Source organism: Hemitrygon akajei, chromosome 3, assembly GCF_048418815.1.
Source record: "Hemitrygon akajei chromosome 3, sHemAka1.3, whole genome shotgun sequence".
NCBI classification, from domain to species: Eukaryota; Metazoa; Chordata; class Chondrichthyes; order Myliobatiformes; family Dasyatidae; genus Hemitrygon; species Hemitrygon akajei.
Window position 1 is genome coordinate 145,612,274 of NC_133126.1, and position 17,228 is coordinate 145,629,501.

At 38.7% G+C, this 17,228-nt stretch overlaps 1 protein-coding gene across 1 annotated transcript in view; it reads left to right on the plus strand.

Annotated features, from left to right (window-relative positions):
• The window catches only part of nmd3 (NMD3 ribosome export adaptor), a 60,241-nt gene that overhangs the window by 28,861 nt on the left and 14,152 nt on the right, over positions 1-17,228 (plus strand). Inside the window, exons 5-10 of the mRNA XM_073041011.1 lie at positions 217-345; positions 4,084-4,174; positions 10,356-10,434; positions 11,513-11,609; positions 14,127-14,244; positions 14,461-14,606. Coding sequence (XP_072897112.1) covers positions 217-345; positions 4,084-4,174; positions 10,356-10,434; positions 11,513-11,609; positions 14,127-14,244; positions 14,461-14,606 — 660 coding nt within the window. The remainder of the gene's footprint in view (positions 1-216; positions 346-4,083; positions 4,175-10,355; positions 10,435-11,512; positions 11,610-14,126; positions 14,245-14,460; positions 14,607-17,228) is intronic.

Here is a 17,228-nt window from a genome sequence, read left to right on the forward strand (position 1 = left end):
CTTATAATGACTTCAGATTTAAAAAAAATTACTTTGCACAATCCACAGCTGGTAATGTTACTGACTTGGCTGGCTCTCTTTGTTTCCTGGATGTCTTGAACCTTTGACTGAGGAACATTTTCTGACCTTATGTACAGCTGAAGTTATTTGTTATTAAGTTGTAGTATATAATATTCAATCTATTTTACATTCTCTAATAGCAAGTTTTGTGTGCAGGTAATGAGTGGAACAATATTGCAGCAAGTATTTGTGGTAGATTTTGTCATTCTACCACAGATGTGTGATGATTGCCACCGTGTTGAAGCTAAAGACTACTGGAAAGCAGTAGTGCAAGTTCGCCAGAAGGTGAATAAATTGTTTTTAATGTACAAGATTAGTGTACCTTAACATTTTGATGTGAGTAACAGCATTTCAAAGTTTTGAATGCTGTAGATATGTGTGTGGAATAAGTAGCAGTTAAATACATAGAATTATTTACTGCAGCAAAGCTAATGAAATAACATGGATGAAATAAGGTGGATGATATTGTAACACAGTTAGAAATTGGCAAGTATGATCTTGCAGACATCACAGAGTTGTGATTGAAAGAAGATACAGCTGGGAGCTTAACATCCAAGGATATTTGTATCTAAAAGGTAGACAGGTGAGCAGAGGGTGTGGCGTGGCTTTGTTGGTTAAAAAAGAAATGACATAGGATAAGAAAATATAGATGCCTTATCAGTAGAGTTAAAAAACTGCAAAGGTAAAAAGACCCTGATGGAAGTTATAAGCAAGCATCTGAACAGTAGCCAGGATATGAGAAACAAATTACAATGAGAGATAGAAAAGGCATGTTAAAAAGGCAAGGTCCTGGGGGATTTCAGTTTGCAGGTAGATTGGAAAATCAGGCTGGTGCTGGATCTCAGGAGAAGGAATTTGTAAAATGCCTAGCAGATGACTTTTTAAAGCAGTTTGTGGTCAAGCCTAGTAGGGGGAAGGCAATTCTGAATTAAGTGTGTAATGAACCAGATTTGATTATGGAGCTTAAGGTACAGGAACCCTTAGGAGGCAGTAGTCACTCACTCTGCAGTTTGAGAGGGAGAAGCTAAGATCTGATGTATCGGTATTATGTTGGTTTAAGAGGAATAACAGGTATGAGAGAGGAGCCAAATAAAGTTAATTGGAAGGGAACACTAGTAGGGATGATGGTAGAGCAGCAGTGGCTGAAGTTTCTGAGAGTAATTTGGAGAATACAGGATTGGTTCATTCCAATGAAGAAGAAGCGTTTTAAAAGGAGAATGAGGCAACTGTGGCTGATACAGGAAGTCAGAGACAGCATAAAAGCAAAAGGAACGGCATATAAAATAGTAGGAATCAGTAGGAAATTAGAGAATGGGGAAACTTTTTAAAAACCAGCCATAGAAGACTCAAAAAGCAATAAGGATAAAAAAGATGAACTATGAAGGTGATCCAGCCAATAATATAAAAGAGGTTACCAAAAGTTTTTTAGATGTATAAAGAGTAAAACGGAGGCAAGAGTAGACATTGGACAGCTGGATGCTGGAGAGGTAGAAATGGAGATTTAAAAAAAAGCAGGCAAGCATTCTGAATATGTACGTATTTTGCATCAGTCTTCACAATGGAAGATACCAGAAGCATGCCAGAAAGTTGAATGTGTCAGGAGATAGAAATTAGTATAGTTGTTATTACTAAGGAGATGGCACTTGGATAGAAGAAAGGTCTGAAGGTAGATAAGTTAACTGGACCAGGTATACATCCCAGGGTTCTGAAAGAGGCGACTGAAAGAGAGGCATTAGTAGTGATCTTTCAATAGATTCTGGAATTGTTCTGGAGGACTGGAAAATTGCAAATTTCACTCCACTCTATAAGAAGAGAGAGGCACAAGACAGGAAATTATAGGCCAGCTAGCCTGACTTCAGTGGTTGGCAAGTTGTAAGTTGTATTAAGGATGAGCTTTTGGGGATTTGAAGGTACTTGATAAAATAGGCTGATGTCAGCTTAGTTTCCTTAAGGGGACATTTTTTCTGATAAATCTGTTGGAATTCCTTGAGGACACAACAGGTAGGATAGACAAAGGAGAGTCAGTGGATATTGTTTACTTGGGAGTTTCAGAAGGCCTTTGACAAGATGCTGCACATTGGACTACTAAACATAATAGGAGCCCATGGAATTACAAGAAAAATACTAGCGTCGATAGAAGATTGGCTGTCTGGCAGAAGGCAGAAAGTGGAGCCTTTACTGGTTAGCTGCTGGTGATTAATGGTGTTCTGCAGGGGCTGATGTTGGGTTCACCATTTTTCACGTTATATATAAATGATATGTATGATGGAATTGATGGCTTTGTTGCCATATTTGTAGATGTTAAAAGAGAGGTGGAGGGACAAACAGTGTTGAGGAATTGAGATTGCAGAAAGACATGGAGAGATTTAGAGAGATTAGGAGAATAGGAAAAGTAGTGTCAGATTTTACAGTGTAGGCAAGTATACAGTCGTGCATTTTGGTAGAAGGAATAAAGCCTTAGGCTACTTCTAAATAGGGAACAAAGTCAGAAATCAGAGGTGCAGAGGGACTTGGGATTCCCTAAAGGTTAACTTGCAGATTGAGTCAGTAGTAAGGAAGGCAAATGCAATGTTAGCATTCTTCGCGTGAGGACTAGAATACAGAACTGAGGGTTTATAAGGAATTGGTTAGACTGCATTTGGAATATTGTATTCAGTTTTTGGCCCTATAATTTAAGAAATGATGTTCTGGTATTAGTGGGGTCCAGAGGAGGTTTATGAGAATGATCCCAAGAATGAAAGGGTTAATGCATGATGACTATTTGGCTCTGGGCCTTACTCCTTGGGAGTTTAGACGAATAAGGGGAGAGTTTCATTGAAATCTACAGAATATTGAAAGGCTTACATGAGTGGACGTGGGGTGGATGTTTTCTATAGTAGGATAAGGGGACCACAGCCTCAGAACAGAGATGAGAAGGAATTTCTTAGCCAGTGGGTAATAAATTTATGGAATTCATTGCCACAGAAGACTGGAGGCCAGTCCTTGGGTAGATTCAAAGTGGAGGTAATAGGTTCTTGATCAGTTAAGGTGTTAAAGGGTTACAGGGAGTAGGCAAGAGATTGGGATTGAGAGGGTAAATAAATCAACTATGATGGATGGAATGGTGGTTAGTTATTTAATAGCATTAAATAGCACACTGATTTATTTACTAACTCACTTTGTTAAACCTATGTTTTTTTTGTGTCACAAATTAAAGTCCCATGGTGATGTGACATCGTTAAATCTTTTCATATAAATATTTACTTCATTTTGTAAAGTTTTATGTATATAGCTACAATATTGTTAGTTACAACAGATGGATTGGTAGATATATAAGTGTAAGTATAAACAACATGTCTGTCTGGAATAATTGGCAAAAAGAGATTCTTTGTCATATGTTCATTAGTAAGTACACATCTTATTCATATGACATTTTCCAGTGAAACTGATTTTCATTCAATAAAGTTTTCTAGAACTTGCACTCAGTGGCCACTTTATTAGTTATAGGAATGGAACTTTGTATGGTTTTCTGCTGCTGTAGCCTATCCACTTCAGGGTTTGATGTTACGTGTTCAGAGATGCTCTTCTGCACACGACTGTTGTAACACATGGTTATTCAAGTTACTCTTGCCTTCCTGTAAGCTTGAACCAGTCTGGCCTTTCTCCTCTGACCTCTCTCATTAACAAGATGATTTTTCCCCCACAGAACTGTTCTCTGTAAACTTTAGAGACTTGTACATGAAAATCCCAGGAGATCAGTGGTTTCTGAGATACTCAAACCACCCTGTCTGGCACCAACAATCATTCCATGTTCAAAGTCACTTAGATCACATTTCTTCCCTGTTCTGAACAACAACTGAACCTTTTGTCTGTATGCTTTTATGCATTGAGTTGCGGCCACGTGATTAGATAGTTGTATTTATGAGCAGGTGTACTGGTGGCTACTGAGTGTGAATCATCTAGTGAAATACTGGAATTTTTTGTGCTTAATAGAAAATAAAAATGAGAATACCTTTAACATTTTTTATGTTTGGAATTCCTTAGACTACACACAAGAAAACTTTTTATTACTTGGAACAATTAATCCTAAAGCATAAGCTACATCAAAATACACTTCGTATCAAAGAAATGCACGGTAAGTGAATATTTATGACCATAGATTGGGACTATCCTAGATTTTCACTGATATTAATTAAATACTTCAGTCATGATCAGACTGCATTTTGTTCTGCCAAGTGACAGAGCTGAACCTTAAATCAATATTCCCAAAGTTCAGGTGTATACTTTCTAATAGTATGAAGTTTGTTATGATTGGTACTGGGACTATAAAATTTCTTTCATTCCCTTCTATTTTAGAGAATCATAGAGTCATAGAAGACTATAGCATAAAAATTGGCCTTTCAGTTCATCTAGTCTGTACTGAACTGGTTTTCTGCCTAGTCCCATCAACCATAGTCCTCCGTATCCTTCTCATCCATGTACTTATCCAAGTTACTCTTATATATTGAAATCAAACCCATCTCATCCACTGTTTCTGCTGGCAGCTTGTCCCACTCTCGCAGCGTTCTAGGTGAAGTAGTTTCCCCCTAAGGTTTCCCTTAAATATTCCACATTTCACTCTTACCTATGGCCTCTAGTTTTAATCTCTCCCAACCACGATGGAAAACTTTTCTTGTATTTTCCCTATTTATTTGTATACCTCTATCTAATCTCCCTTCATTCTCCTGTGCTCCAGGGGATAAAGTCCTAACTTATTCAGCCTCTTCCTGTAACTCAGATCCTCAAGTTCTGGCAGCATCCTTGTAAATTTTCTGTGTAATCTTTCAATCTTAATGATACCTTTCCTGATTTGCAAATTACACCTCACAAACGTCTTCAGCATCTTTCTGGGTGATTGTTAGATAGTTTGTCAAAATAGCTTGTTGAGGAATATTTCGTTTTAGAACAGTTTACCGGTAGTTAATTATTGTCTTTAGAAATAGCTTGCAGGGGAATTCTTCTGGTGAGTGTTGCTGCAACTAGATACAGAAACTAGACAGCAAATTTTTTTGCAAGTGTTGCTTCCGCAGAATTATTTTTAGATATGATAGACTGCTTGAAGCTGAACACATACAATTTCAGACTATTTGTATTATGTTGGAATTTGGAGAAACAAAACATTATCTTTTATTGAATATAATGTGTTTAAATGCTTAACAGTGCTGATGCTTTGTAATAGTTCATCTAAGTTTGAAATGTTTTGTTGATGAGTTTTGCTTGTACTCAGTGTCTGAGGCTTTTCACTTAAGTGTCCAAAAGTAATCAGCCAGCATTGATGGATTCTAGTTTCCCTGATATCATTTCTACATGACCGTAATGTCCTGGTGAAATGTTTCACCATGCTTGTCACTGACTGCGCCAAGATTTGCAGGGAAGAACTCTAAATAGGAATGCAGAAAATTAATCCTTAGGGACATGTTGCAGTTCAGTTTTGTGTGCTTTAAGCATGTTGTCATCTAGCTGCACAGAGTTTGGTGCTCTGTAGTAGCTAAGAAAACTTCCAGCAACATCCTTGAATGCCTTCCATGCAATTTTCTCCAGTCCCACTTGAAGTTCTTTGAGTTGCCTCTCATTGAAGACCTGTTTGATTTGTGGACCAACAAAAAATGCCTTCCTTAATCTTGACATCAGTTATTCTGGGAAGCATCCATCTCTAATATCAAAATCCTTCATGGAAATTTTTGTGCTTGGTGATAGCAGATTCCATTCTTGCAGTCTTGAACCCTGGAATTCTGCTTTTGCCTTTGACAAACCCAAATCTCTGACCAGGTCATTCAGTCAAATTCAGTTATCAGCTGATGCTCACTCGACATAAAGGGTTCAGCATTTGTATTAGCGTCAGTGTAATTTTCAGTTCCTGGCTTGTGCATCATGGCATCTTCTGCCTCCTCTAGACTCCATGTGGCTTTGATACTGGAAGTCTATCATCACGCAGCACAGGTCTCATGGCTGAAGGGTGATTGGGGCATTCAATGGATTTTTTGTTTTTAGCAGAGAAATCAGACACACTGGTGAGACACAAGTAGCAGTCTGCCACATGATCTTTCTGCTCTTGCCATGTCATAGGGACAGCAAATGGCATTGACTTCTGAGTACCTCTGAGCCAAGCTCTAAGATTGATAGCGCATGTTGCACAATAACTGTGAGCCCAGGCTTTATCTTGGTCACCAATTTTACACCCAAAGTAGAGTTCAGGCTTTCTTAATAAGAGGAGTCATTATCAGTCTGTGATTTAAATGTACACTCGCCACAAATATAACAGAAAGTATCGTGGCTGTTACAACATTGGTGGGACATTTTGCTATCACGAATACTCCTGAAAATACAATTACTTTATTATAATAAGTACACACAATGTGCTATGTGCTTAGAGCATACACATCAATGTGATTGCAAATCAATATTCATGTAATCACAGTCCATAGAACGGTGTGTATGTGATGCTTTTATAGGCTTTCTAAAACCTTCCTGGCATGCAGTGTGTGTCACACCTAGGCATGCTGAGGTATGCCTGGACAAGATAGAAAACTTTTCAGCTTACATTGTGGGCAATATTTTAATCGACTTCAATTAAGAATTGAAATAACAAATATAGTCAATTTCAAATGGTGCGGCATGGTGATTTTCATGATCAGCAGCCCAAAATCCATTAGATACTTCCAGAAGTATTCAGGAAGCAAAATCTTGTCCAGTGTAATTGTACAATTCAGTTTCCTTTTTTAAAAAAAATACTTTATTTTCAAAATTTTCAAAATCAATGAAATCAACAAGAACATATATGCTCAGACATGTGTGAAAATAAAATAAGCAAAAAAAAGGGACATAACATTAGAGGGATGCCTGTTGTACAGAGTGCTCAAAAGTGCTAAACATTTAGTCTCAAATGAGGGCCGTGATAGTTTAGCTGGAGAGAAATTGTTCATCTGCCCCCAACCTCGTCTTGGTAGGCAAGAAATGGATCCCAGATAGCTGAAAATTTTTTAGTTGAATTGGTTCTCAAGAACCTGAGTCTCTCCATCTGTATGACTGAGACGATGTCAGCCATCCATCTCCGGAAAGAAGGGGGAGAGGGTGTTTTCCATTCCCTCAGGATAAGTCGTTTAGCGACAGTCATCCCCAGCATCAGAGACTGTTGCATGGCTGTAGGGAAGTGTAGAGTGGATTGTGAGCAGCCAAAGATGGCGAGACCAGCTTCCAAGGGGAAGGATCTTTTATAGGCCTTTGAGTACTAGTCAAATATTTTGGATCAAAATCCAGTCAGTGAAGGACAAAACTAAAAGGTGTGTGACAACGTGCCCTCTGTCCCTTGACATCTGTCACACATTGGCGAGACAAAAGGGTAAATATACAACCTGAGTTTAGAATAGAGAAGACAATGGACAACTTTGAACTAGATTATTTGGTGTCTACTGTTAACAGAGCAGGCCTGTATCATAGACGAACTCTTGTCCCAGGCAGCTTCAGATAGCTCAATGCCCAATTCCTCTTTCCAGGCCTCCCTGATCTTCACAGTGGAGGCTATAGTACAACCATCAAACAAATGTACAAACTTAGAAATGAGATGCCTGGAGTCAGGAGGGTTCTTTAAGATATCAAAAAAATCCCTGGAAGGATTTCAAAATTACAAATCTTGGATTGGACGTAGTGTCTAATTTGTAAGTAACAAAATAAGTGCTAGTGAGGCAGCTCAAATTTCTCTTTCAGCAGACTAAATGTTGCAAACCGTCCCTCTATTTACAGGTCTTCAATAGAAACTAGACCCTTCTCCCACCAGGCAGGGTAGGTTTTGTCTGACCATGAAGGTAGAAAGGAGTGGTTGAAACAGATTGGTGTTTGTACAGAGGTCTCTGGTAGATTCAGAACACTCCTAATCTGATTTAGAATTCTGATAGTTTTCCAAAATGAAACTTAGACGTTTTGAAGTCCCAGGCTTTTCTAGCTTAGAAAACAACATGGCTGGCAAGGAGGAGTTGACAACAAGAGTTAGACTCCATATATAGCCACAGGAGCCCGCTGTTGCCAAAACATTAGAGCCCTAACATTGACAGCCCAGTAATAGATACAGATAATCTCAGCCCTGCTTCAGACTTGGGCTTTTGCAAATGAATTTTCAAATTTCCTGTGGTTCTTATAATTCCTAATGTAAGACAAAATTATGGAGTCCAACTCTTTAAAGAAGGCTGATGTGAGAAAAATGGGGAGATTTTGACAAAGATAGAGAAACCTAGGAAGGGAAACCATTTTGGAAACCATTTTAATTGAATTTATATGGCCAATCATGGACAAAGGTAGGGTTTTCCAACTTTCTATGTTCTGTTTAAGTTTTGAGACAAACTCCACGAAGTTTAATTTAAATATTAGTTTGGATCTTTGGGTATTGTCAAGCTAAGATAGGTAAGGTGATCTTTAAGAACTTTAAACGGGACACTTTCCAAAAAATCCCGGCCTGTCAGAGAGGGGCACGAAGTCACTTTTTGTCAATTGATTGAGTATCCCGATAGTCTTCCAAAGGAGGTGATTAAATCTAGTAGAAGGGGGACTGACTTTTCTGAATTTTGTAAGTACAGTATCACATCGTCGACATATAAACTATTAAGTGTTTCAATACCTCCCACTTTCAAACCCATAATATTTGGGTGACTTCTTATTTTTAGGGCGAGGGGCTCTACTGTGAAGGCAAGAGGGCTGGTGAGAGAGGGCAACCCTGCTGAACTGAATGGTGTAGGGGAAACATAGTTCAATTGTCGCCAATGGTTATGATAGAACCATAGAACATTACAGCACAGAAACAGGCCTTTTGGCCCTTCTTGGCTGTGCCGAACCATTTTTCTGCCTAGTCCCACTGACCTGCACCTGGGCCATATCCCTCCAAATCCCTCTCATCCATATACCTGTCCAAGGTTTTCTTAAATGTCAAAAGTGAGCCCGCATTCACCACTTCATCTGGCAGCTCATTCCACACTCCCACCACTCTCTGTGTGAAGAAGCCCCCCCCCATGTTCCCTTTAAACTTTCCCCCCTTCACCCTTAACCCATGACCTCTGGTTTTTTTTCTCCCCGGCCTCAGTGGAAAAAGCCTGCTTACATTTATAGATAGAACACATTGGGCTGGCATATATCAATTTTACCCAGAATATAAATGATTCGCCAAACCCAAATCTGTACAGTGACTCAGACATGTAAGGCCACTCAATCTGGTCAAAAGCCTTCTGTGCATTGAGGGATAAGATTGCTGCTCCACTGGCTTTCCCATGATCAGCATACATAGTATTAAGGAGGCGTCTGAAATTGGAAAAAGAGAAACCTGCCCGGGATGAATAATGTCTGATCAGGATGAATGATAGATGACAAGTGCTTATTGAGGGAAATGTTAGCCTCGTACAATGTTTTAGGCAAGGCTTTGTCTCTTAGAGCAAGATATCATTCTGAGGAGGAGTGGGCTGAGGATATCACAGAATTTCTTATAAAATTCGCAGCCAAATTCATCTGGTCCAGCTGCCTTGCCAGATGGAAATGACTTAATGGCAGAAGTTATTTCTTCCAATGTGAAGTCAGAATTCAGTTTCCTTTTAAGAGAATAGAAGAATAATATCTAGTTAAATTAATGCAGTTAATTAATTTATTATTGTATAATAAAATACTAAATATTCAGACCAGTGAAATCAAGCTATCAAGCTTAAAAATTAATGGAGCTTGAGAAACAGATTGATATTAACTGGAAAATCAAAGTATAAATTTATGTGAAATATTGTATATTTCACTTTACAAGAAGTATTTTCCTTTCAATACACTATGGATTTGGGAGAAAAAGCTTCATAAAAGTACAATACAGAAATCTGAAATAAAAACAGCAAATGCTGGAAAAGAGAAATGGTTAGTTTTTCCACATAACTGGATATTGCCTTCAGATATTATTTTTCCACCAGTTTACTGGTGCTGCCTATGCTGTTAAATATATGTAGGTTTGGGTAACAATGGAGAATTTAGACATTCCTGGTTTTGTTCCTGACTGTCCACTTTTGACATAAGATCAAAATATTGCCAATCCTGGAACTATGACAAACAAATAGAAAATACTGGAAGTACAGGCAACCTCTGCGGAGAAAGCAATAAACTTGAGTGCTTTCAGTTGACGATCTTTGTTAAGAACATAGGGTGGTATTTAAAAAAAAATGTTCTTAAAATGTCACCTTGATTTTTTTCCCCAATTTTAAGATAGCTTACTTGACTGCTACAAATAGCCAAAGTAATCAATATTAACAATGTTTTGCTTTTAGATGGTCTGGATTTTTATTATGGTTCCAAGCAACATGCCCAGAAGATGGTGGACTTCCTACAGTGTACAGTTCCTTGCAGGTTGGTATTAAAATATTACAGGCAAAATTGAACAATTATCGAGGGATATATGTGGTATTAAAGGTTTCTCATGGCAAATCAAATGATTATTTAAACTAAGATGGTATTTCAGGCAAGAATAGTCCTGCCAGTGAGAGATGCGAGTAGTTCATATGCAGTTTTAAATCTGTCCCATTTAGCATACTGTCCATGGTAGGGTGTTCTCAACGAGGAAGAATGACTTGTCTTATTTTCATAAGAATGTACAGTGATTTCTCCCACCAACACTTATAACCATCTGGATCTGAAATGGGTATATGGATGGAGAGTACTTTTCCTCTTGCATTCATTCTTTATCAGTTGCCACTGACCTAATCTGAAACTTTTTTGAGTTACTAACTTGATGAGCAACAGTGCTACTGAACCATTTGTGAACATGATTTTTAATTATTCTACCTACCCTTAACACATTATTTTTGCTCATTCTGTTTCTTCCAAGTGATATTCAACAGCTGATTACCTGTATCTGTTGGAAGGAGGACAATAGTTGGAAATTTGCAACAAGTTACTTTAAGTTGTTGAACCTGATATTCTGAGACTTCATTTGTTCTGAGGTCGTTGTTATAAACTACCGGAATCATAGCTTTTTGATAGAACATAACACTGGGGTTTGATATCATACTGGTTAATAATTACTGTTTGACTTGTCCTTAGGCCAGCTCTCATAGTCTTGGTGCTCATCTCCATGTGCTAATGAGGATCTTGCAAGTTCAGCTGTACTGGGTTTACTGTTGTCAACAATTATGTAATTACTCTTCAATGAAATATTGAGAAATCCAGACTTATTGTCATTACTTGCAAATTATATTCCTTACCCATTTACTGCATTCTTCTCTGAGGGATTTCTAATAAAACCCTGTTTTACTAATTTTAAATTAGAATATCTTGTATGCTGATTATCCTTTTAATGATTGTATAAGGTATATATTTTTGAACATCCGATTTATGTCAGGATGTTGGTATAAAGTATTTCCAGAAAATACTTCTGGGCTTTTCTTTTAATTAATTATGAAACAAATGAGTGTTTTATGTTTTGAAGGTATAAGGCATCTCAGCGCCTTATCTCCCATGATGTCCACAGTAATAGCTACAATTACAAAAGTACCTTCTCTGTGGAAATTGTTCCAATCTGTAAGGTAAGAAATAATATTTGCTTAAAAACAGCTCCGTGTCATTGGTATGAAGATATTGGGCTGGTCTTCAGCTGCTATCCCACTCTACTTCCACTGTGCAGCACACCTGCAATTCTCTCATCTGTACAAAGAGGTGTTAGAGTACAGGAAAGAATAGAGCTTAGCTGCTGGAGTCCATTGGTATCTCTGGAACAAGCCTGCAAGAGGGGCGAGATGCACGTACTTGCAGTGTGCATCTATGGCTGACATTTAAACAGCAGTGACCTTTATTAAAAAGTTCTTTCACTGTGTTACTTGGTGCTGCAATCTATTCTTAATAATTTTTAAAATTGATATTTTTGAATGTTCTAGTTTCTAAACCATTTCAATTGTTTTACAATGTTCAAAGGTCCAAAGCTCCGATTTAATGTCAGAGAAATGTATACAATATACATCCTGAAATGCTTTTTCTTCGCAACATCCACGAAAATAGAGAAGTGCCCCAAAGAATGAACGATGGTTAAACCTGAGAACCCCAAAATCCCCTCTATTCCCCCCTCCCGCACGTAAGCAGTAGCAAGCAACGATCCCCCTTCACCCACCAGCAAAAAAACCCGATGTATTTAATTCTGGAGAAATTTATAACTGACAGAAACCTTTGACAGCAATGACCTGTCAGTAGTTGTCCAGTGCTGAGGTGTTTGAGGCTTGATTATTTATTGTCTGTTACACGTATTGAAAAGACGGCAAATTTGAGGCCTTAAGAATGATCCACTCCATGGGTGATATAGTAGCATTTAAGTCAGGCATTGGCATTGGTACGGGAGAGAGGGAGGGCAGTATGGTACATGGGTTAAGGTACTGACCATTGAGGCTTAAGAAATTTATTTAATCTTCCAGAATATGTTCATTTCAATGTAATGATTTCTAAAAAAAGCTTTGCCACTGTAGAACGAGTTTTTCAGTTTTGTGTAAAGTGGGTGCCCTCATAGAGATGTGAAATTAATTTTAAACTTGTGGCTCTGGAAGAGAAATAATCAAGCAAAATGTTCACATACGTTTATTTATCCTTTCAGATTCCAAAAACAAGACCTTAAATTTTATTTGATTAGTTATCTGTCTCTGAATATCACTAGGAATAAAGTCACACACTATTTTTTATAAATGGGGAGTAAATTCAGAAATTGGAAGTGTAAAGGGACCTATGAGTCCTAGTGCAGAATTCCCTAAAGATTCAATTTCAGGTTCAACTGCTAGTAAGGAAGGGAAATGTAATGTTAACATTTATTTCAAAAGGACTATAATATACTGTACAAACAAGGATTTAATGTGGAGGCTTTAAGAAGGCATTCGGAGTACATTTGGAGGATTGTGAGTAGTTTTGGGCCCCATATCTAAGAAAGGATGTGCTGGCATTGAAGAGGGTCCAGAGGAGGCTTACGAGAATTATCATGGGAATGAAATGGTCAGTGTTTAAGGACTGTTTGATGGCTCTAAGCCTTAACTTGTTGGAGTTGAGAAGAATGAGGGGGTGGGAGTGGGGGAATCTCATTGAAACCTACCAAATATTGGAAAGCCTGTGTGGAGAGGATGTTTTTAGTAGTGTGAGATTCCAGCACCTCAGGTCACAACCTTGTAATAAAAGCATGTCACTTTAGAGTTGTGGAATTTCTTTAATCAGAGTGTAGTGAGTCTGTGGAATTCATTACCTCAGATGGCTGTGGAGGCCAAATCATAAGGTATATTTAAGGTGGGAGTTAGGTACTTAATTAGTACGGATGCCAAAGATTATGGGGAGAAGGCTAGAAAATGGGGTTGAGAGAGAAAATAAATCAACCATGAGTGAATGGTAGAGCAAACATCATGGGCTGATTGTCCTAATTCTGCACCTATGACATAATGGTCTTAATCCTATAGTGGCATTTAACTCTAGGTGATATTAATGTTATGAAACTCTTTTTGATACTCAATAAATTATTTGTTCAATATTTTGAAATAGAGTATACAAATTTCACTATATGTTCTCTAGATCTGCATGCAATCTGGGAAAGTATTTTTGTGCTCCTCTTGTTGATTTATATCACTTTAATTCTACATATGTACTGATTATACCACACTTAGTAATTAAAAATGAACATCTATCATATCTGCTATTCAATAATGTGGCCACCAAGATTTACAATGAATTCTTGAAAGAAAGGTAATGAAAATGGAACTTGGAGTCATAAGGTCATAGAAAAGTACAACACAAAAACTGGCCCTTAGGTCCATCTAGTCTGTGCCGAACAATTTAAACTGCCTACTCCCATTAGCGTGCAGTGGGACCATACCCCTTACCATCCATTTACACATCTAAACCTCTTAAACATTGCAGTCGGGCATACTTAATTTAGCATAATGCTGTACATTTTAAAAAGTACATGTTATTGGCCATAAAGTAGAAGATACTTCCAGTAACAAACTTGAACTTTAAAGAAAATATTATTGTGCAGCAGAGTGTTTGCTGTATTCTGCAGTCTACTTTGTATCCTCCTTTTATAGGACAATCTGGTATGCTTGCCACCACGTGTAGCCCAGAGCCTTGGAAACATGAGTCAGATATGTGTTTGTGCTCGAGTGACTAGTGCTGTGCACCTCATCGATCCTACCAGCTTGCAGAGTAAGTTTTTGCAGCACGAGTGCTTCAATTTTAATTGAATTTTAGAAATTTAGAGCATTGGAAGGGAGCATTTCTGCAGCTGGGAGATGGGAGGACCTATGTTTATTTGTGGTAGCTTTTCAAATTACCTTTGTAATTTAATGGTTTATTTCATTGATGCAGTAAAGAAAAGAATGACACGACGGATATCTTAATTTACTTTTCCATTACTTACAGTTGCAGAGATTGATGGTTCCACTTATTGGCGCTACCCTTTTTACAGTCTATGTCAACCTGGGCAGCTGGAGGAATTTATTGTAATAGATATTGAAATAATTGGAGACAACAAGAATGTGCCTGGTACAGGCACAAAATCCACCAGGGTAAGTAGACAGACTATTTCTGAGGGACGAAGAGGGCAAAATGTAAAGTAACACTGCTAAAGAAAAAAAATGAAAACAGAATGGCATTTAATATAAAAGGTATCCCAAAAATCATCTGATGGCAATTACATAGTAAATGGGTAGTGAGAGGCATGATTTAATCCATTAAGGTGCCAGCTTTCTGATATTTGCATGTTTTCCCTATGACCATATGGTGCTCCAGTTTCTAACCACTTCCAAAAACATAAAACTTCTAAAACCTGCCATTAGTGATAATTCAAGAATCACTAAATTCTGGAATGGTTCTGGAGGACTGGAAAATTGCAAATGTCACTCCACTCTTCAAGAAAGGAAGGAGGCAGAAGAAAGGAAATTATAGGCTAGTTAGCCTGACTTCAGTGCTGGGAAGATGTTGAAGTCCACTGTTAAGGATGAGGTTTCGGGGTGTTTGGAGGCACATGATAAAATAGGCCACAGACAGCATTGTTTCCCTAAGGGGAAATCTTACCTGACAAATCTGTTGGAATTCTTTGAGGAAATAACAGGCAGGATAGACAAAGGAGAGTCAGTGGATGTCATTTCCTTGAATTTTCAGAAGGCCTTGGGCATGAAGTTGCTAAACAAGATAAGAGCTCAAGGTATTACAGGAAAGATAATAGCATGGATAGAAGATTGGCTGACTGGCAAGAGGTAAACAGTGGGAATAAAGGAGGCCTTTTCTGGTTGGCCGCTGTTAACTGGTGGTGTTTGTTTATTTTTATGTATTTATTGAAATACAGTGCAGATTAGACCCTTCTGGCCCTTGGAGCCAGGCTGCCAGAAACCCCAAATTCACCACTAGCCTAATCATGGGGCAGTTTACAATGACCAATTAACCCAGGGGTCACCAACCTTTTTTGCACCGTGGACCAGTTTAGTATTGACAATATTCATGCGGACCGGCCGACGGGTGGGGGGGTGGGCGGTATGTTAATCATGACCAGAATATAAGTAATAAGTCAACTATAAGTCACTTAGAAGTGGCTAATACACTCAATTTTGTTTCTAAAAGGGTTTATCTAACAAATTTAATATTAAACACAGCGCATATTTTCCTTGCATGAATATAGCGATAAGTCAATTATATCTCACTTATAAATCAATAGCATCATAACATTTTAAGTAACATCTGGATATTAAACACACCCTGAGCCCGAATTAGGTCATCTGCGAATATTTTAGCATGGGGTTCCCCATGAACATTCGGTGTGCTAAACAGGTTTAGAGGCGGTGCTCATCTGTCCGCGCTCCAGGCCAGTATCAACAGCACTTCTCGCCAGTTGCGCAAGGCAGCTGGTTACCCAAGGCTAACCAGTGATCCCTGGCGCTAGGATATCACTGTGTTTAGGTGACTGATGACCTCGCGTGGGTAATGACTTCACGTGCGCAATGACCTCACGTGCGTTCAAGTTCAATTGTGGGCGTGACAGGGAATGAGGAAAGGTGCAGCTGACTCATATCGTTTCATATCGGCAAATCATATCGTTCCCTCACGACCACTGAATTAACCTACCATTGAGTACGTCTATGGACTGTGGTAGGAAACTGGAGCAGTTGGTTCTTTTCACGTTCTATGCCAATGATTTGGCTGACAGAATTGATGGCTGTGTGGCCAAGTTTGCAGACAATGTGAAAATAGGTGGAGAGGCAGGTAGTGTTGAGAAAGCAGGGAGTCTGCAGAAAGACTTAGATTTGAAGAATGGGCAACGCAGTGGCAGATGGAATATAATGGAGGGAGTGTATGATCATCCACTTTGGTATAGGGAATAAAGGTAAAGACTGTTTTCTAAACAAGGAAAAAAATTTAAAAATCGGAGGTGCAAAGGGACTTGGGAGCCCTTGTGCAGGATCCCCTAAGGCTAACTTGCAGGTTGAATCGGTGGCAAGGAAAGCAAATGCAATGTTAATACACATTTTGAGAGGACTAGAATATAAAATCAAGGATGTAATGCTGAGGCTTTATAAGGGAACACTTGGAATATTATGATAGGGTTACAATGAGAAGGCAGGAGAATTGAGTTGAGAGGGTAATAAATCAGCCACGATGGTATGGCGGAGTAGACTTGATGGACTGAATGGAATAATTCTGCACCTATGTCTTATGGTCAAATCCATTTTGGGCTGCAGCAAAGCTGACTGCTGGAACCTGTCTGCAATGGAAGGAAACCTTCATGGACTACATCAAACCCCTACCAGTTTTACCAGAGGCAAAACTAGAGAAAGCAATGAAACTCAAGCTGCTCTGCATGCACTTGGGAGAACTCGGGCAGAAATCGAAAGAATCAGAACTGATAAGACTCATTGAGGTTAGGACAGCGTTGGGGGACACAAGACAATGTCTTTATGACATGCCTCAGGTTCTCACATCTGTGGCACAGATGAGTTTATCACTCGATTGACCCTAGTGATGCAGGAATGCAAGTGTAAAGATATTTTCCCAAGCAAATTTGAAGAAGTGATGCTTACTAAGCACAGATTGTTGGAGTCTAAGATGCAAGGACAAAGGAGAGTCTCCTGTCTGAAAAGCACAATTTGTCCTGTGATGAAGTATTTCCACTGCTCGTCACTGGGAGGTGGTCTTCA